This window comes from Coregonus clupeaformis, chromosome 16, assembly GCF_020615455.1.
Source record: "Coregonus clupeaformis isolate EN_2021a chromosome 16, ASM2061545v1, whole genome shotgun sequence".
Taxonomy (NCBI): Eukaryota; Metazoa; Chordata; class Actinopteri; order Salmoniformes; family Salmonidae; genus Coregonus; species Coregonus clupeaformis.
Genome location: NC_059207.1, coordinates 58,628,956 through 58,650,389, shown reverse-complemented (window position 1 = coordinate 58,650,389; position 21,434 = coordinate 58,628,956). Strand labels below are relative to the sequence as shown.

Genomic DNA, 21,434 nt, shown 5'->3' with positions numbered 1-21,434 from the left:
GGCAGCGGATAGGTCTAGAAGGATAAGAGCAGAGGAGAGAGAGTTAGCTTTAGCAGTGTGGAGAGCCTCCGTGACACAGAGAACAGCAGTCTCAGTTGAATGACCAGTCTTGAAACCTGACTGGTTTGGATCAAGAAGGTCATTCTCAGAGAGATAGCAGGAGAGTTGGCTAGAGACAGCACGCTCAAGAGTTTTGGAGAGAAAAGAAAGAAGGGATACTGGTCTGTAGTTGTTGACATCGGAGTGATCGAGTGTAGGTTTTTTGAGGAGGGGTGCAACTCTCGCTCTCTTGAAGACGGAAGGGACATGGCCAGCGGTCAAGGATGAGTTGATGAGCGAGGTGAGGTAAGGGAGAAGGTCTCCGGAAATGGTCTGGAGAAGAGAGGAGGGGATAGGGTCAAGCGGGCAGGTTGTTGGGCAGCCGGCCGTCACAAGTCGCAAGATTTCATCTGGAGAGAGAGGGTGGAAAGAAGTCAAAGCATAGGGTAGGGCAGTGTGAGCAGGACCAGCGGTGTCATTTGACTTAATAAATCAGGATCGGATGTCGTCAACCTTCTTTACAAAATGGTCAACGAAGTCATCCACAGAGAGGGAGGAGGGAGGAGGAGGAGGATTCAGCAGGGAGGAGAAGGTTGCAAAGAGCTTCCTAGGGTTAGAAGCAGAGGCTTGAAATTTAGAGTGGTAGAAAGTGGCTTTAGCAGCGGAAACAGAAGAAGAGAATGTAGAAAGGAGGGAGTGAAAAGATGACAGGTCCGCAGGGAGTCTAGTTTTCTTACATTTCCGCTCGGCTGCCCGGAGCCCTCTTCTGTGAGCTCGCAATGAGTCGTCAAGCCACGGAGCAGGAGGGGAGGACCGAGCGGGCCGGGAGGATAGGGGACATAGAGAGTCAAAAGATGCAGAAAGGGAGGAGAGGAGGGTTGAGGAGGCAGAATCAGGAGATCGGAGGGAGAAGGATTTAGCAGAGGGAAGAGATGATAGGATGGAAGAGGAGAGAGTAGCGGGAGAGAGAGAGCGAAGGTTGCGACGGCACATTACCATCTGAGTAGGGGCAGAGTGAGTAGTGTTGGAGGAGAGCGAGAGAAAAAAGGATACAAAGTGGTGGTCGGAGACTTGGAGGGGAGTTGCAGTGAAATTAGTAGAAGAACAGCATCTAGTAAAGATGAGGTCAAGCGTGTTGCCTGTCTTGTGAGTAGGGGGGGACGGTGAGAGGGTGAGGTCAAAAGAGGAAAGGAGTGGAAAGAAGGAGGCAGAGAGAAATGAGTCAAAGGCAGACGTCGGGAGATTAAAGTCACCCAGAACTGTGAGGGGTGAGCCATCCTCAGGAAAGGAACTTATCAAGGCGTCAAGCTCATTGATGAACTCTCCAAGGGATCCTGGCGGGCGATAAATGACAAGGATGTTAAGCTTGAATGGGCTAGTGACTGTGACAGCATGGAATTCAAATGAGGAGATAGACAGATGGGTCAGGGGAAAAGAGAGAATGTCCACTTGGGAGAGATGAGGATTCCTGTGCCACCGCCGCGCTGACCAGATGCTCTCTGGGTATGCGAGAACACATGGTCAGACGAGGAAAGAGCAGTAGGAGTAGCAGTGTTTTCTGTGGTAATCCATGTTTCCGTCAGCGCCAAGAAGTCGAGGGACTGGAGGGTAGCATAGGCTGAGATGAACTCTGCCTTGTTGGCCACAGAACGGCAGTTCCAGAGGCTGCCGGAGAAACGTTTGTATGGGCAGAGATGAGAGAACAGGGATAGACAGACACATAGTTGACAGGCTACAGAAAAAGGCTACAATAATGCAAAGGAGATCGGAATGAAATTAACTAAACATCTGGGAAAGCGAGAGAGCGGGGCCTCCCTCACTTACGTTTCACTGAAACACTCAAATATAACTCTCCCAACTTCCACTTTAGAAATGATAATTGTTGTAAACTACAGCGGTTCAATGTTTTCTAGGAATAGACTCTAACTTAGTTTATTCAGCTAGCTAACGTGGTACAGTATTCTTCTGTGAAAACCGCCCAGGGCACCGTATCCTATGACACCATAGCTAACTAGCATGCTAGCTTCCAATAACACGGTTTAGCACCAATACTCGGTTACAACAAACTACCAATAGTGTGTTAACACGCTAACAGATAATTTGTGTCCGTGTCTAACGTTGTGTAAAGTTTTGGGGTTAGTTTTGACAGTTTGAGTGAGTATGTCGTCAACTTCTTCAGCCAGTTAGTTAGCTAGCTAGAATAGTTAGCATATTAGCTAGCCATTGCTCTCTGTCAACGAACCAACCCCTCCTCCCACGGTATGAAACACACAGAGAGAGCCAAGCTAACGTTAACTAGTCACTCATGTCTTGAATTCCTTTTGAACGACTCTGGTTACCAGTATGTAAAAATAAAAATAAAATAAATGTAGGTTATAACTTACCCTTAGTAGCTATTGTTAGCTAGTTAAGTGTAAAGCTAGCTACTGAATCGATTTAGTCAGTTCGCGTCTGTCCCAACGGAGAGAAAGCGTCTCCAAACATTACAGCTAGGTCGTTCCAGCTATTGTTTAGTTAGCTATCCAGGTATCCAAACCACACGAACAAAATCCCACAAACACAAGGTGAACACAGACAGTTTAAATATGGCTCCCAATCAGAGATAACGAGCCGACAGCTGATACTCGTTACCTCCGATTGGGAGTCATTGACCAAATAAGGGAAACACAAAACCAATGACCACCCAACCAAAACAAAACACAACCAAAACGAACACACCCTGGCTCAAAATACAAAGTCCCGGAGCCAGAGCGTGACAGTACCCCCCCCTAAAGGCGCGGACTGCGACCGCGCCTCAAAACCCCAAATAGGGGAGGGCTGGGTGGGTGTTGCTCCTCGGAGGCGGCTCCGGCTCCGGGCTTGACCACCACCCTACTTCAATCCCCGCATAACGGCCCCGATCCGATCCGACCCAGCTGGCTGGATCAGGACTGACGACGCGCACCCCTGGCTTAGCGCGTGAGGCAGGAACGGACCGGACCTGGCTGACGATACGCACCCTAGGCTTGGTGCGTGGAGCCGAACGGACTTCACCAGGCTGACGACTCGCATCCCTGGCTTGGTGCGAGTAGCAGGAATGGGCTGGACCGGGCTGACGACTCGCACCCTTGGCTTGGTGCGATTAGCAGGAACAGACCGGACCAGGCTGACGACTCGCACCCTTGGCTTGGTGCGAGTAGCAGGAACAGACCGGACCAGGCTGACGACTCGCATCCCTGGCTTGGTGCGAGTAGCAGGAATGGGCTGGACCGGGCTGACGACTCGCACCCTTGGCTTGGTGCGAGTAGCAGGAACAGACCGGACCAGGCTGACGTCTCGCACCCTTGGCTTGGTGCGAGTAGCAGGAACGGGCTGGACCAGGCCGACGACTCGCATCCCTGGTTTGGTGCGAGTAGCAGGAACGGGCTGGACCAGGCTGACGACTCGCACCCCTGGTTTGGTGCGAGTGGCAGGAACAGGCCGGGTCGGGCTGACGACGCACACCGTAGGCTTTGTGCGTGGAGCAGGGACAGGCCGGGCTAGGCTGGCGACGCACACCGCAGGTCTGGTGCGTGGAGCAGGAAGAGGCCGGGCTGGGCTGGCGAAGCGCACCTCAGACTCGGTGCGGAGCGCAGGAACGTGCCGGGCTGGGCTGGCAACGCGCACCACAGACTCGGTGCGGAGCACAGGAACGGACCGGGCTGGGCTGTCGACGCACACCGTAGGTTTGGTGCGGGGAGCAGGAATAGACCGGACCGTACTGGGGACACACACCACTGGCTCTACACCGGGATCTGGAACGGGCCGGACCGGACTGGCAACACATGCCAGTACCTCTCGCCGTGCCTCTACACCTACCATCCCCTCTTCTACCAGTGGCCCCCGTAACCTGGCGGCCTCCTCTGCAACCCCGCTGGAACGCTCCATAGCGGCCTCCTGCTGCCCCGACGTCGTGAGCCCCCCCCTAAACATTTTCTGGGGGTCTCTCCAGGCCTCCAACATTCTCTCCCATCTCTCGCTCCTCTGTCTCCAACCCTCTTCACTCAGCTCCTCCATGGGCTTGACCCAATCGAAGCTGCCACGGAGATCTATTAGCGATGGCTCTTGGACACGCTGCTTGGTCTGGTCTTGGTGGGATTTTCTGTCACGGTCGTCATCTAAAAAGGACCAAGGCGCAGCGTTGCGAGCGAACATATTACTATTTATTTAAACGTTCACACGAACAAAACAATAAACAACGAAAACGTGACGTCTAATGGTACAACACGAAACCACACGAACAAAATCCCACAAACACAAGGTGAACACAGACAGTTTAAATATGGCTCCCAATCAGAGATAACGAGCCGACAGCTGATACTCGTTACCTCCGATTGGGAGTCATTGACCAAATAAGGGAAACACAAAACCAATGACCACCCAACCAAAACAAAACACAACCAAAACGAACACACCCTGGCTCAAAATACAAAGTCCCGGAGCCAGAGCGTGACATGCATCAGATGACCTGGCCTCCACAATCCCCCGACCTCAACCCAATTGGGATGGTTTGGGATGAGTCGGACCGCAGAGTGAAGGAAAAGCAGCCAACAAGTGCTCAGCATATGTGGGAACTCTTTCAATATTCTAAAAGCGAAATATAAGTATTTTTATCAAACTGAAACTGAATAAAAAATAGTAAATCAAGTCTGGAAAGTAATTGAAGCTAAACTGAATTTAAAATAGAAATCTAAAAACGAATAGAAAATCACAAAATTATAAACCTTGGGGCCCACCCTACATAATGCACATATTTTGACCAGGGCCCTATGTGCCATTTGGGACGCAGCACACCTCAGGGCCCACAAACAAACATCTCTGTTCCCCCTGCTTGATGGGTGTAGCAGCGATTACGATAGAGGAAACCAAGTCTAGATTTAACCTTAGCCTGCCGCTTGGATATGTGCTGAGAGAAGGACAGTGCACCTTCTAGCCATACTCCCAAGTACTTGTATGAGGTGACTAAACCCTCAGAGGTAGTAATCACACTGGTGGGGAGAGGGTCATTCTTCTTACCGAACCAAACAACCTTTGTTTTGGAGGTGTTCAGAACAACGTTAAGGGCAGAGAAAGCTTGTTGGGATTATGGTTCATTGTTTAGCTAGCTACATGTCTAAACAAAAGACTCCACTATGCAAGTAACCTTTTCGCTGTACCATTTACACCTCCTGTATCCTGTGCATGTGACAAATACACTTTGATTTAGTGTGTGTTTACCAGAGACGGTAATGTGAAGAACAACATGACCTGCACCAAAGTCAAATTAGGATATAACAGTAACGTTAGGCCAACAAGACAGTGTCCAAGTTCAAAAATTATCCAGTAGAGTGCTCTGCTTTTATTTCGTCACACTCACAACTGTAAGCTACTTTCTGTAATTAGCTCGCCATTAACTTGTTAATAATGATCTTGTTGTGAGTTTATTTTCCTGTAATAATGAATACAAATTAGCTAAAGTTAAGAGGTTGTCAGTTATATGATATGGTCATTATTTGAACTGGCTAGCCAGCTAATTTAATGTTAGCTAGCTAGCTAACAAGCTAGAAACTAACCAAAACATTGTTTAGAAAATTGCTTTTAGTTGCCTGGTTTGCTAGATTGACATATAAATGGATGGGGTTATTGGTGTTAAAATACACCAGTTATGATATTTTGGACCACTAGGCTGCTGATGTCATGGAGCCTGTCGTTTTTGTGTTTATATTTTTTCATAAAAACAACATTTGATGTCAGACGATATTAGAATGTTCATGATGTCACTGCGACAACTGTACACAGACATGTCGATAGACGTAGTTTAAACCAGCCTTTAGTCTTGAAGTCTTTGGTTGTTTAGTACACTACCGTACTCACATGTGAATCCTTAAAGTGATGGGTGGGGCTAAGGCTTGAGAGAGTGTGAAAGATGCTGAATGGGTGTAGACAAAGAAGAGCTCTCTAGTAGGTGTACCAAAACATTAAAGGGCCATTTTCTCAAAAGTGGGGTTACAAGTTTATCAACTTTCAAAGCGGAATTACTTTCCCATTGTTCCTCAACTGTAGTGTATTATATACATTTTTCCAGCTCCGAGTCTCTACTTTTATCCAATGTAAAAAAACACAATTTCAAATTTTGCTACACATGGGTCCTATGTGGCTCAGTTAGTAGAGCATGGTGCTTGCAATGCCAGGGTTGTAGGTTCGATTCCCACGGGGGATCAGTACAAAAATGTATGCACTGACTACTACTGCAAGTCACTCTGTATAAGAGCATCTGCTAAGTGATTTAAATGTCAGAAGTAAAATAATCTGTTTTATCATACAGATCATTTGTGGAGCACTAATGTTGGTAGTTATGTAGGGCTAATAGAGTATTTGCAACATTATCTTCTTTACACATAGGAAATTGTTTATTATCTTTTGTTATAATAAAAATAATCAATATGGTATACACATCCTATATAGTATATTCAAAGTAGAAGCTTTGAAGATCAAAAGTTCCATTGCTCATTCTGTTTCTTTTCCTATGCCTCATAAACAAACATAGGCCGACACCCAATGGATTTATAAATGAAACACACACAGACTCACGAGTGAGCAGACGCGCAGACACACACAGATTTTGTTTTGACGATTTGATGTTAGTTTGATGTTCTGCTTTTCAACTGAGCTGAGAAGGCAGAAAAGCAATTATTGCTGCTTAATGTAGTGCAGTGGGCTAAATCAGGGTCACACTGTGTTTCTTGGTAGTCTTAAACAAATCTACACCTCATACACATGGTTATGGGCTTAAAAAAAAGAAGACACCTGTACCATGTCAGATATAGAGTTGAAATGTGTTACATTTTGAGTTTGCATCCCAATATTACACTTTATATACAGTACCAGTCAAAAGAATGCCAAGAGTGTGCAAAGCTGTCATCAAGGCAAAGGGTGGCTATTTGAAGAATCTCAAATATAAAATATATATATAACACTTTTTTTGGTTACTACATGATTCCATATGTGTTCTTTCATTGTTTTGATGTCTTCACTATTATTCTACAATGTAGAAAATAGTAAAAATAAAGAAAACCCTTGAATGAGTAGGTGTGTCCAAACTTTTGACTGGTACTGTATATAAATATATATATATATATATATATATATACATACATACATACACATTTAAATACATATACACATCCTTTAAAAAAATATATATTTTCCTTTATCACAGAAGACTGAACTATAACAAAACCGTTTGACATAGAAACACTGGATAAAAAATATATATATATATATATATATATATATATATATATATATATATATATATATATATATATATATATATATAATGTTGATTAATTATGTAATTAAGAAAAGTATTAATTACATTCCACCTATGAGGCCACTAGAGGGCGACTTGATCAGTTGACTTCAGGAAAGGGCTACATCTGAAATGGGAAGAATGCTATCCATCTGATGTTTCGATCTCTATAGGGGAGAGGTGAGGAGCCTATAGCAGCTCATCTGTAGTACGGGTCCTTGAGAGTCTGTGAGGGGGGCTTACCCAGACACATGCTCCCAATTAGTTGGCCTTCTTTATGTAAATGCTTTATAAATTATCCCCAATGCTTGGGGATTAGGCGCTCATAAGGAGAGTTTGCATATCAATAAACAGCCAGGTTGTGCATGGAGAATGGATCACAGACAGACATGGGAAAAGGAGGGGGAGGGTTATGGGGATGGGCCCAGGGTGGGGTGGGGTGGGGTGGAGGAGACATTATGGAATGGGAGGGTGTCTGTTTAGGGAGCTCTAGCTAAGTTTACAAATATGGCAACATATTTTATTTTGGATTCCTAGGGGGGCTCTATGGATGAAGGACATCTAGTAAGGATTCAGGAAGACATCTTAATTTGGATAATAGTTAGAAAAAATTGACATACTTTTGTTGGTACTCAATAGTTTGCCATTGGGTGAGAAAGAGTATATGGTGTATGCGATGGGCGATTTAGATAAGTAACATGACAGTGAGAGGGATTAGGTTCTATATTCATATCCATATTGATGAAAGTGGAAGTGGGATGTACACAAAGATGATGATCTTCAGCACTTTGAGTTGATCTCCATGAATAGGCTATTATGTAATTCAAGTCAATTTAAATAACTTTTATTTCCTGAGAGGGAACTTCATGCGTGGTGATGGATTGGTACATGTAAGACACATAACACAATGTAAGTATTTACTGAAATGTTATGTTGTGGGGAGTAGTCAGGAACTCTAGGATAAATTACTGAACATTCTAAAAGCTATTACTTTAAGGAAATGCCCAGATTGTGAAGGAACCAATTATTGAGTGACAGCTGTTATGTTTGAACTCTTACTGCTACCTCACACATCCACAGCCCACGCCAATGACACAAGCACACACACACACACACACACACACACACACACACACACACACACACACACACACACACACACACACACACACACACACACACACACACACACACACACACACACACACACACACACACACACACACACACACACACACACACACACACACACACACACACACACACACACACACACACACACACACACACACACACACACACACACACACACACACACACACACGCGCGTGCACAGGGAAGAATTGTTTGTTTTGGAGATAGCAGATTAGCTGTTGAAGCCCTGCTTCTCAGATGCAGGTGGGTCCTGTGCAGTGGCAGTCGGTGCCGTTCATGATGAGAGAGGACGATTCTTTTTTTATGAGCATGGCCTTATTTCTTTTACAGCATATTGGATGACTGTCATTCATATTCCATTCACCCAGCTCAATGTAACATCGATAGGTTTAGGCTACTACATGATACTCAAATGTTCCCTATACCCATCATGAGGTTGCTACAACCTAGCCTATGAATGAAAGTTTACAACGTAGGTGCACAGGTCAAGAGAAATTTGAGTAATCAGTGTGACAGACATTGACACATTCAATGCCGCCTTGCACAATCTTGCCTGAGACTTATGTTTTGAGTCATGTCATAGCTGAAAGCCAGCCTTCAAGCTAGTGATGCCATACTGTATCTGTGTGTTTCTGTTGCTGGCACAAAGTATTCGCTATAACCAAAGGCTGTTTTTATCTGCCTACAAATCACACAAGACAGCATGAGGGGGGGATCTTTCATATGTGTGCATCTGTGTGACTGACACGTGCTCAGCACCTATGTGTTTCTGTCACTCAGAGAAGAGCATGCAGATCATAGGTACATGTCATACACTTCAATGTGTTCAGGTAATGTGGAGTAGCAATCCCTCGCACTCTTCTCTCATCACCCTGGCTGGGGTTTGGATTTTCTCTTCCCGTCTTCGTGGAGAGATGATGAGAACTTATAACTTAAAAGAAAGAACTTGAATGGAGAACTTTGAAACAAAGACGACCAAAGCGCAGTACGACGTCACCTATTGCTCGTTCCCCACACTCCCGACTCCCACCCCCTTGGAGATTCTCTCAGAGCTATAGTATAGAGATGGCAGACAGGTGGTATAAAGCCGCACCTCAATGCTGGAGAAGAGGAGCTGCTTCATTCAGCCCTGTTTCTCTTAACCAGCCTTCAAGCCTGGGCTGCATCCCAACTGGCCCCCTATTCAGTGCACTACTATATAGAGGGAATAGGGTGCCATTTGGGACGCATCCCGAGTTAACGGGGGGTCCAACGCTACAGAACACTCTACAGAAATGCATTATGTAGAATAAACCTGATTATCTGCCATGTAATAGAATAGGGTGATCGTGTCAGGTGCTCTATGCATTACATTTCCATCTGCACCGTTCTGAACATTTCACCTCTCTACAGCGCAGAAGCCAGTAAGAGACAAAGAACCACTCGACCACCATTTTGTCTTACTACCGCTACTAAAACACTCGCTCTTTTGAAACAAAACTCTCCATTTAAAAGGGTTGCTTAAATGTTTATACCATATCACAATCAATGTCTTTCCAAAAATAATTTTGATCTTGTTTGGAATATTTTATGGTAATTAGTGCTTTTAAGTACCTGGGATAATTAACAGTAATTTATACAGGTAGTGTCTTTACACCTATTAACGTCTCTAAAGACTTACTGATAAAGTAGCTGACAATTGATCACTTCCACACAAGTCTGACATATTTGACGTTCTTGTCCACGAGTTAGAATTTTCAAATGTGCTCCCAAGTGCTGTTCTACTTGCGACTTTTGCATATAATTTTTTTGAAATTGTAAAAAAATGTGAACGGTTTCAACAGTGAGGTTTGAAACATCAAGGTCCTCAAGCTTTCCATGTTCGTTTTTGACAGCTTAGGGAATCTTCTGCATCTAGGAGCTCTTCATCAATAGGCCTGGTGAGGAAGAAATGGTGGATTCAGAAGCTGGCTGATACTGTAGTAGCCTGGTCCCAGATCTGTTTGCGCTATCATGTCAGCTTCACTGGTGTACCACTCACCCCCGCAGCCCCCGCAAGGTGGGGGGGGCCCACAGGCTCTTTTTCCCACCTGGAGTCCCTCCCCCTCCTTGGAGTCCCCCCCCCCCGCTCTCCCTGGAGTCCCCCCCCAGATAGCAAATGAACATGTCATAAGCCATGGCAAAAACATTTAGAATTCCAGTAAATTGGCTGAAAAACTTCAGCATCATGGCAAAATGTGTAGAATAGTCACAGAGGTTCTCCACACTACCAAAGCTGACTCTTTCTCCTCTGTTCTCATCCTCCTAGATCTATCCGCTGCCTTCGACACCGTGAACCATCAGATCCTCCTCTCATCCCTCTCATGGCTGGGTGTCACAGGCTCTGCACACTCTTGGATTGCATCCTACCTGGCAGGCCGCTCCTACCAGGTGACATGGAGAGGATCTGTGTCTGCACCACGTACTCTCACTACTGGTGTCCCCCAAGGCACGGTTCTAGGCCCTCTCCTCTTCTCTCTATAAGTCACTCGGCTCCATCATATCCTGGCATGGTCTCTCCTATCATTGCTATGCGGATGAAACACACATCAACTTTTCTCCATCCCCCCCTTCTGACACCCAGGTGGCGACACGCATCTCTGCGTCCCTGGCAGATATCTCAACTTGGATGTCGGCCCACCACCTCAAGCTCAACCTCGACAAGACGGAGCTGCTCTTCCTCCTGGGGAAGGCCTGCCCGCTCAAAAGACCTCTCCATCACGGTTGACAACTCCACAGTATCACCCTCCCAGAGTGCAAAGAACCTTGGCGTGACCCTGGACAACACTCTGTCGTTCTCTGCAAACATCAAACCAGTGACTCGCTCCTGCAGGTTCATGTTCTACAACATCTGTAGACTATGACCCTACCTCACACAGGAAGCAGCGCAGGTCCTAATCCAGGCGCTTGTCCTCTCCCATCTGGACTACTGCAACTCGCTGTGGCTGGGCTCCCCGCTTGTGCCAGCAAACCCCTGCAATTTATCCAGAAAGCTGCAGCCTGCCTGGTTTTCAACCATCCCAAGTTCTCTCATGTCACCCCGCTCCTCCGCACACTCCACTGGCTTCCAGTCGAAGTTTGCATCCACAACAACAACATGGTGCTTAACTATGGAACAGCAAGAGGAACTGCCCCTCCCTACCTTCAGGCTATGCTCAAACCCTACACCCCAACTCGAGCACTCCGTTCTGCCACCTCAGGTCTCTTGACCCTCCCACCCCTACGGGAAGGCAGCTCACGCTCAGCCCAGTCCAAGCTTGGTCTTTTACCTGTGATATGTGGTTGTCCCACCTAGCTATCTTAAGATGAATGCACTAACTGTAAGTTGATCTGGATAAGAGCATCTGCTAAATGACTCAAATGTAAATGTACAATTATTAGCTATAAAACTGTACATTTTTCACTCTGCCCCGTGGCAATAGGTGTAGAATTGCAGGAAATTAGCTTTAAAGATGCCAAATTCTCTCAGCCTCATTGCAGAATTATATGAGATTAGCTGTAAAACTGCAGATTTTTCTCTCTGTCCCATGGTAAAATGTGTAGAATTGCAAGAGATTAGCTATAAAACATACTTTTTTACCCCCAGTACCAGTCAAAAGTTTGGACACACCTACTCATTCAAGGGTTTTTCTTTATTTTTTTACTATTTTCTACATTGTAGAATAATAGTGAAGACATCAAAACTATGAAATAACACACATGGAATCATGTAGTAACCCAAAAAGTGTTAAACAAATCAAAATATACTTTATATTTGAGATTCTTCAAAGTAGCCACCCTTTGCCTTGATGACAGCTTTGCACACTTTTGCCATTCTCTCAACCAGCTTCATGAGGAATGCTTTTCCAACCGTCTTGAAGGAGTTCCCACATATGCTGAGCACTTGTTGGCTGCTTTTCCTTTATCTGCGGTCCAACTCATCCCAAACCATCTCAATGGGGTTGAGGTCGGGTGATTGTGGAGGTCAGGTCATCTGATGCAGCACTCCATCACTCTCCTTCTTGGTCAAATAGCCTTTACACAGCCTGGAGGTGTGTTTTGGGTCATTGTCCTGTTGAAAAACAAATGATAGTCCCACTAAGCGCAAACCAGATGGGATGGCGTATCGCTGCAGAATGCTGTGGTAGCCATGCTGGTTAAGTGTGCCTTGAATTCTAAATACATCACTGACAGAGTCACCAGCAAAGCACCCCCACACCATCACACCTCCCCCTCCATGCTTCACGGTGGGAACCACACATGCAGAGATCATCCGTTCACCTACTCTGCATCTCACAAAGACACGGCGGTTGGAACCAAAAATCTCAAATTTTGACAGATTTCCACTGGTCTAATGTCCATTGCTTGTGTTTCTTGGCCCAAGCAAGTCTCTTCTTCTTATTGGTGTCCTTTAGTAGTGGTTTCTTTGCAGCAATTCGACCATGAAGGCCTGATTCACGCAGTCTCCTCTGAACAGTTGATGTTGAGATGTGTCTTGAACTCTGTGAAGCATTTATTTGGGCTGCAATCTGAGGTGCAGTTAACTCTAATTAACTTGTCCTCTGCAGCAGAGGTAACTCTGGGTCTTCCTTTCCAGTGGCGGTACTCATGAGAGCCAGTTTCATCATAGAGCTTGATGGTTTTTGTGACTGCACTTGAACAAACGTTCAAAGTTCTTGAAATTTTCCGGATTGACTGACCTTCATGTCTTAAAGTAATGATGGACTGTCGTTTCTCTTTGCTTATTTGAGCTGTTCTTGCCATAATACGGACTTGGTCTTTTACCAAATATGGCTATCTTCTGTATACCAACCCTATTTTGTCACAACACAACTGATTGGCTCAAACGCATTAAGAAGGAAAGAAGTTCCACAAATTAACTTTTAACAAGGCACACCTGTTAATTGAAATGCATTAAAGGTGACTACCTCATGAAGCTGGTCCATCCAGGATGGAGGAGTCTCAGAAGGTAGTGGGTGTGCAAAGTGGCTATCCTGCATCACTCATCAAGGCAAAGGGTGGCTACTTTGAAGAATCTCAAATATAAAATATACTTATATTTGATTAACACCTTTTTGGTTACTACATGATCCCATATGTGTTATTTCATAGTTTTGATGTCTTCACTATTATTCTACAATGTAGAAAATAGTACAAATAAAGAAAAACTCTGGAATGAGTAGGGTGTCCAAACGTTTCACTGGTACTGTATGTAGCACCCAAAGATTCTAGCTTTAAGGAGAATACTGTCCTGTTTTTCTGTCTGTTACCTACAGCCAGCGCTTGGGAAGACCAAGTCTAAAGGGTTGGCATGTCTTGGACCTGACTTTGTGTACGGAACTGTCACGACCATCCAGGACGGAGGAGTCTCAGAAGGTAGGGGGTGTGCAAAGTGGCTATCCTGCATCACTCAATTGGGTGTTAGCCTACCCGAAATCATGACTATTATTATGAATCCTCCTTTGCAGCCCCTGTGGTCCATTCTTTACTTTAGCCCCAGACTAAGCATTGATAGGTGAGTGGAACCCCTCCACAGCACACAATAAAATTTAAAAAACTCCACAGCACATGGTAAAAATGATCTTGGATATTATTCAATGTGTCTGTCAGGCACACACACGCTGGCTGCACTGGAGAGGGCTGGATTGTGACGGCCATGGCAGTACCCCATATGGCTAACTATTTCACTACTTAGGGAATAGGGTGCCATTTGGGATATAACCCATGTGTCCCCATTACCGTCAGCCCTGATGTCACAGTGTGTTTGGTTGAGAAAGCGTCCCCTCAGGCAGCCGGCCCTCCCTGTCACTCTCCCTCTTCTCACCAGCTAAACTGTGCATGGCCTCCTCCTCGTCCTCAACTTCCGTCAGCGGACAGACGCTGGGGAATGTCAAACTCTCTCCTGAACCCCCACCAAACCAACCCTCGAACCCCCCTCCAGGCCCTCGCCACCCACACCCAGTGGGAACGTCTCCCGATCGGGCTCGACTGTCAATCGTGAGCCGCTCTAAGTGTTTAAACACTCAACTCTCTCAAATTAAACCCCCCCTTAGATCTGTCATTACCCACTAGACAGAGAGCGTTCTTTTAAAAATGTTGTTAAAAAAACAGTGTGAATTTCAATAATTGTGACAAGGATAACAAAGGCACACTGTCAGCGACGGTGGTAACGACACCTGGGGAACACACCTCTATCTCGTCACCGAGACAGAGATGACTGAGAGAGGGAGTCAAGCGCCATATGAAGATGTCACCGTCTCGCAACTAATCAAAACCCCTCTGATGGAAATTGGTGTTGCAATGAGCTGCTTCACAGAGAACAGTCTTGTTCCTACTCTTTACACAGCTATAAATATTTCAGGAAAGACATTATCTACTGTACGTCAGCGATTGATGTATCTTTGCATAGTTGTAGCCCTGTAGACGCCACCCAGCTTGCACATTTGGTTCCTTGAATGTTGTGGGAACGTATGTTTTTGGTTTTCCATTGGTTGTGGGAAGGAAGCCATACGTTTCCTGACTGGTAAAACTGAAGGTTTTTAAACGTTCTGAGAACAGAAGTGAACATTTAGCCTGTTCTGGGAACGTTTTACTCTGGTTCCTTTAAAGTTTTCCTGGGAGGTTTTATGAAATCTCTGAGATCAGAAATTGAAGGTTATTTGGAGGTCTTTGAATAAAACTTTCACTGAATGTTTCAATAAGACTTTTTAATAACACTGCTTGCTTATTTTGGGTCAACTTTTTTTTTGGAACTCCATGCACAGATAGGACACATGGAAATTCATTTCCTTAGGCATTAATCATGCAAACACATTTCTTTTTTTATTGTGATACAGCATCAGTGAGATATGAACCTATGATCTTCTGTTCTCTATCCATGTAATTAGTCCCCTGTGCCACCAGTATGGAGCTAGCATGCCATGTTTTTTTACACACACAAAGCTGTTAATTTTAGTCTATTCAAACAGACCCCATTTCAAAGGAAACAAGCACTCATTAAGATCAGGTGTGGCCAATTGTGGGTGTGGCCAACATCCCTGAACACACTTAACAAGATAGAGGATAGAGATAGTTTTGTCTTAACGTTCGCAAAACAATTTGAGAAATGACTTTAAATAGAACCATGAGGAAACGTTATGCTGAAGTACTGAAATTCCCACAGAAGAATGTTGTTTCTTAATGCTCTCTAAACTATTTGAGAACATTCCCAATGTCAAACCAGTTGGAGAACATTCCTAGAACATTACCAAAATGTAAATTAAATGTAGCCATGTTTGAACTCTTAGGAAACATTTTGTTAAAGTTATGAAATAGGGAGAAAACAACTTTTATTTTGTGAAGTTCCTTGAATGTGCTGAGAATGTTCCAAAGCCAAGCCACAATCCTGCACTATTCGCAGAAAGTTGTGGGAAGGTTTTATGAAAAATAACCATAGGACAATTACACTCTCACCAACCTCTAAGAAATATATGGTTCTCAAACATTATGTGCTAGCTGGGCATGCTTTGAGATAGAAATGGCTGCATTGGACCTTTAATAACAAATTTGACATTTGTCTTTGGGGGAAGTAACTGTGTTGAAGTATATATGGGGAAAAGATTGTTGAAGGGGTGGATCTTATTTAGTTTTGTCAACCTGATTATATACAGAAAGAAAAACAGAAGTAAATAAATAAATACAAATAATATCAATAATAATACATTTGATTAAAATAAATAGTAATTGCGTGTTAGAGGAGACACTTTGTGAATACGGTCCCTGAACTATCTCTCTGCCATTGTGTTGTCTCCTACTCTCCCAGCCTTGTCCAACTGGCGCACACACTCCCTGCCCACTAGTGGCAGTAGTGGCCACTCCAGGAGGCCTGAGAAGGACTTTGTGGCTCTGAACCGCGAGGGGGTGAAGTCCGGCCTGGTGACTGCCAAGGAGCATTACCAGTACCGCGCCACCCACGACAGGAGACGAGCCGCCCCTGCCAGAAGGGGCTCTCATCTCCCTGTGCCCCCTCGCATCCCCCCTGACACTACCTTTGGCATCTCGACACGGTGAGTGTCCCACTTTATTTGATCTGATGTGGTGTTCAAAATGACACCCTATTCCCTATCTAGTGCACTAGATAGGTAATAGCAATAGGGTGTAATTTCAGATGCAACTTCTCTCATACTGGAACAGGGCATCACAACATGAAGGGAAGGAAATGATAGTTACAATACTGTGGATGGCCAATTTGCTAATGTGTTCTATCCATTTTTATTGAGATATAGCAGTATATGTTCTCTATACTGTTTTCATTTTGACAAAAGGTGAATTTGCCATTACACTTCTTAATGTGAGCTGGACAGCCAGCCGACGCCACCACTTAGCTAACGAATCAATTTGTAGCTATTATGCACAACGGCACAACTTGTGTAGAACGTGCACGCTTTGCTCTGTAGCGTACAGACATCTCTCCACCAAAGCTTTATACGTGTCTGTCTCCTCTCAAGGGAACACATGTTTGAATTCACAGCAGCAGTGGATATGTTATTAATAGATCTCAAGCAAGAGATCCCATTGAAATAATGAAATCACAACCACAGCAACATGAATAGGTGCCAGCATTTATTTAGCTTAATTCCCTCGATGAGGATCTGCTCTCTGTGTGTTCATAGGGAAAAATCGGAACACTAATCCAGTTGTTTTCAGCCGCAATGCTGCTAATAGGTTGTCATGGCTGATTGGAAGTCAGCGGTGAGGCTGTTTTAGCAAGTGTTTGTGTTTTGTGGAGGATGTGTGTCTGTATTAGTGGAGATATGACAGCCCTAGACCGCCTGCTGCATCAAACATCCTCTTGTCCCAGACACAGACAGCACTACAACACTGGGCCAACACTGCCTGCAACATACTGGACACGCTCACTTAAAGAAGACAAGATGCCACTAGCTGTATCATTACACAAGCATTATAGTAGTATAGCATTACAGACGGATAGTAAAGTCCAAACTTCAAGTTTATTGACATTATATAGCATTGGCTGGGGTATCTTTACCCCAGTGCAATCTGTAACAATCGTGAAGCATGATGCAGTTTTGAAGCATTCAGAGTCAGTACTATGAAGAATTCACAGTCAGTACTACTTCAGTCAGTACTATGACGCATTCACAGTCAGTACTATGAAGCATTCACAGTCAGTACCCAGCTAGCACTTAACTACATGTGTCTTAGGTCTTGGTGAGAGCGTGTTTGTCCTATGGTTCTTTTGCATACCTTCCCACAACTTTCTGGGAATGGTGCAGGAAGGATAGTTGCTTGGCTTTGGAACACTCAGTACATTTGAGGAACTTAACAAAAAAACATTATTTACTTGGTATTTCAAACTCATTCCTGACTTTAAGACCTAGACAACCAGGTGAGGGGAGTTCCTTACTAATTAGTGACCTTAATTAATCAATCAAGTACAAGGGTAGAGCGAAACCCGCAGACACTCGGCCCTCCAAAGAAAATGTTCTAAGAATGTTATTTTAAAACATATACATTCCGTTCTCAACAAAACTCTCTCTATCCTCTATCTTGTTAAGTGTGTTCAGGTGTGTTGGCTGTGCCCACTAATTGGCCACACCTGATCTTAATGTGTGCTTGTTTCCTTTTCCTTTAGGGTTGGGGGTGGGAGCGGGATGCGAACCCTGGTTAGGGTAAGGGTTAAGGTTAGGGTTGGGGGTGGGAGAGGGATGCGAACCCTGGTTAGGGTAAGGGTTAAGGTTAGGATTGGGGGTGGGAGCGGGATGCGAACCCTTGTTAGGGTAAGGGTTAAGGTTAGGGTTGGGGGTGGGAGAGGGATGCGAACCCTGGTTAGGGTAAGGGTTAAGGTTAGGGTTGGGGGTGGGAGAGTGATGCGAACTCTGGTTAGGGTAAGGGTTAGGATTGGGGATGGGAGCGCGAGCGGGATGCGAACCTTGGTTGGGGTAAGGGACAGGGTTGGGTAAGGTGATAAGCCAGGGTTGGGTAGGGTTGGGTTCAGACAGAGAATTGGATGGGTTTGTGTTGTATGCTTGTGTTGGCTGAATGGGAGGGAGAGCCGCCAAGGTGCTGTTCTTGATCGTTCTTAAAAACCTCTGGGAGTTACCTTGCCCTCTAAGGACATGAAATAAGGTTGAGATGGCATGGTCCAGTAAGAAAAATGTATGCACTCAATAACTGTAAGTCGCTCTGGATAAGAGCATCTGCTAAATTACTAAAATGTAAGAATGTTAAATGGGGTCTGTTTGAATAGACTAAAATGAACAGCTTTGTATGCATAAAGAAACATGGCTTGCTAGCTCCATCCTGGTGGCGCAGTGGACTAATTCCATGGATAGAAACCAGCCATGTCACAATAGAAAATACATGCATAATTAATGCCTAAGCATCAATTGGTCCTATCTATGCTTGAAGTTCAAAAAAGTTAACCCAACATAAGAAAGCAGTGCTATTAAAAGTCTAACATTCAATAAAAGTTCACAATATTTAGAGAACGTTATTTAACCCTCTAGAGTCTACTAAGTCCTGTCTAAGCCGGGGGACATTGAATTTGGCATTACTGCTATTAGCCAATAGAAATGCATTGAATAACGGATTCACTACATGGAACAACAGATAGTCCACAAAAAAAATCTAAAATAAAGTTTGTTCTGAAGTGTCTGTCCTATATCTGAGAGATAAAAGAAAGATCAGGAAACGATATATATATATATATATATATTTTTTTTTTTTACATGCATTTATCCCCTTATTTTAGGCACTAGACTATCTCCATATATACATCCATTAATTTTTTTAACTGGTACCAGGGACCTTCAGACGAGTCTTGTGAGGCATCCTAAAACAGAGAACACCATCATGTTCATGAGTGTCTCAGCTTTCCACAGAGGGGTCATTTTAGTGTGTAGCCCAAACCATTCCGATGCTACAGACAGAAGTTGGCAGAAGAGGCTGTACCTATTTCAGAGAACACCATCGTGTTCGTGAGAGTCTCATCTTTAATAGTTAGTAGGCCAAACCGTTTGGACGCTACAGACATTTTCGTGAGAAGACCGATTTTTGGGACATCTCATGGTCTGACAAAGACCGCTCTAGCTCTGCCAGCTTTCACCTTTCAGATGCGGAAGGTCGATATCGGCGGATGCGGTGGATTGAGACACAGCCCATGCAAAAAAACATATCTCTAGCTTAAACAGATGGATTTTGATGGGGATTTTTTTATTATGTTAATTAGATTTCCACGGGGCCGCGGAAATTGTAGCCGAAGGGTTCATTACTGTCAAATAACCTATAATTTCCGTTCTCAGAGCATTAAAACAACTTTCAAGTAACCAGAGTAAAAAGTTCTCAGAACCTCCCTGCAACCTAAAAATAAACACTCCCAGAACAGGCAAAATTGTCACTTCTTTTTTCAGAATGTAAAATAAAATATTACGTTTTACCGGTACAGAAAGGTATGGCTTAATTCCCACAATCAATGTGAAACCAAAAACATACGTTCCCACAACTATGAAGCATTTAGTCAGTATGAAGCATTCACAGTCAGTACTATAAAGCATTCTGTCAGTACTATGAAGCATTCACAGTCAGTTCTAGCATTCACAGTCAGTACTACGAAACACTCAGTCAGTACTGTGAAGCATTCACAGTCAGTATTATGAAGCAGTGGTGTAGTGCTATTTTATTTAGGGGAAGGAGCGCAAACAAATTACATAAATGACGTCATCATTTCTCATTCAAAGTTTGTACCGACAGATGTAGAATAGGCCTATCCATAAAATCCATCCTCCAATTGCAACATCTGCCTATGCCCACACATTTTGTCTCAATATTTTATTTTATTTGTAATTCACTGAAACACCAAGTTAGGCATAGGCCTAACCTTATTTCAAAATAGTAAATTATACTTCTTCATGTTTTACCGGTGAAATGTCCGAACTGCATGCTAATCATTTGAGCTCAATCAGTTTCATGGGAATATGCATTTAGATCTTCTTGAATGACTGTTTCGTGAGCGGATGGTGTTAACAAACTATAAGCCTTTCTTGGACCCCTATTTTGTTTCAATCAAAGCATCCTGCCTCCTGGCGCACGCGCTGTTGAGTTTGAGATGTATTTTTACTATTCAGCTTCAGATAAGAAAGGACTAAGGAATGAGGAGGTGTTTTTGGTGTAACATATTACAGTATATGCTATTCTTTTCGGTTCTGTTATGTAAAATACGAATTAGTCATTGTGATCTTGCGAGAGATTGATTCAGCTTTAATCTAAATTTACTAAACGGCACCATTGTGAGAAGAGAGAATCTTCTATTTGTAATAATAATAAGTGAAGAGTAGGACGTAGGACGTAGGCAACGGATCTTGATGGTGAGGGTTAAGCGATTTGAGCGCCCTTCGAATTGTGGTGCTGAAAGGATAGCGCCTTAACCATGTGGTCACATATTGTTCTGGGTTCCGATACACAAGAGGGGGAGTTCTTCCAATTTGGCCTGCTCAAAGTGGTCAAGCCTCAGACCGACGGGTCTCTGCACATGCCTACAGTTATTCATCATTCGCGCCACCGCCAGAGAGAGAAGACAGGGAAGAAACCACCATTTACCTACCTATAGGCTGCTGTAGCCTACATATTTATTTAGTTTGTCATTATATAATTTTCATGGAATTTTAGTGGTAATTAAATATAATTTATTGAGAATCTATCAGAATTAATTTCAGCAATATTTTTACCAGATCCATGTATTCACAAATTGAAAAAAGTGTGGGAGCGCCACTCCCCCACGCTACCGCAGCACCACATCCCTACTATGAAAAAATAATAATAACGACGCATTCACAGTCAGTACTATGAAGCATTCACAGTCAGTACTATGAAGCATTCAGTAAGTATTTAGTCAGTACTTTGAAAAGTATTGCAATGCTGACAAGCTGTGTGAGGG

The 21,434-nt window shown here is 44.1% G+C and overlaps 1 protein-coding gene across 2 annotated transcripts in view; it reads left to right on the top strand.

Moving 5' to 3' along the window:
• The window catches only part of cfap77 (cilia and flagella associated protein 77), a 79,417-nt gene that overhangs the window by 46,073 nt on the left and 11,910 nt on the right, over window positions 1-21,434 (top strand). For both annotated transcript variants that reach the window (XM_041900548.2, XM_041900549.2), the window contains 2 exons: window positions 13,777-13,876; window positions 16,302-16,545. In XM_041900548.2, the coding sequence (XP_041756482.1) occupies window positions 13,777-13,876; window positions 16,302-16,545 (344 nt within the window). The remainder of the gene's footprint in view (window positions 1-13,776; window positions 13,877-16,301; window positions 16,546-21,434) is intronic.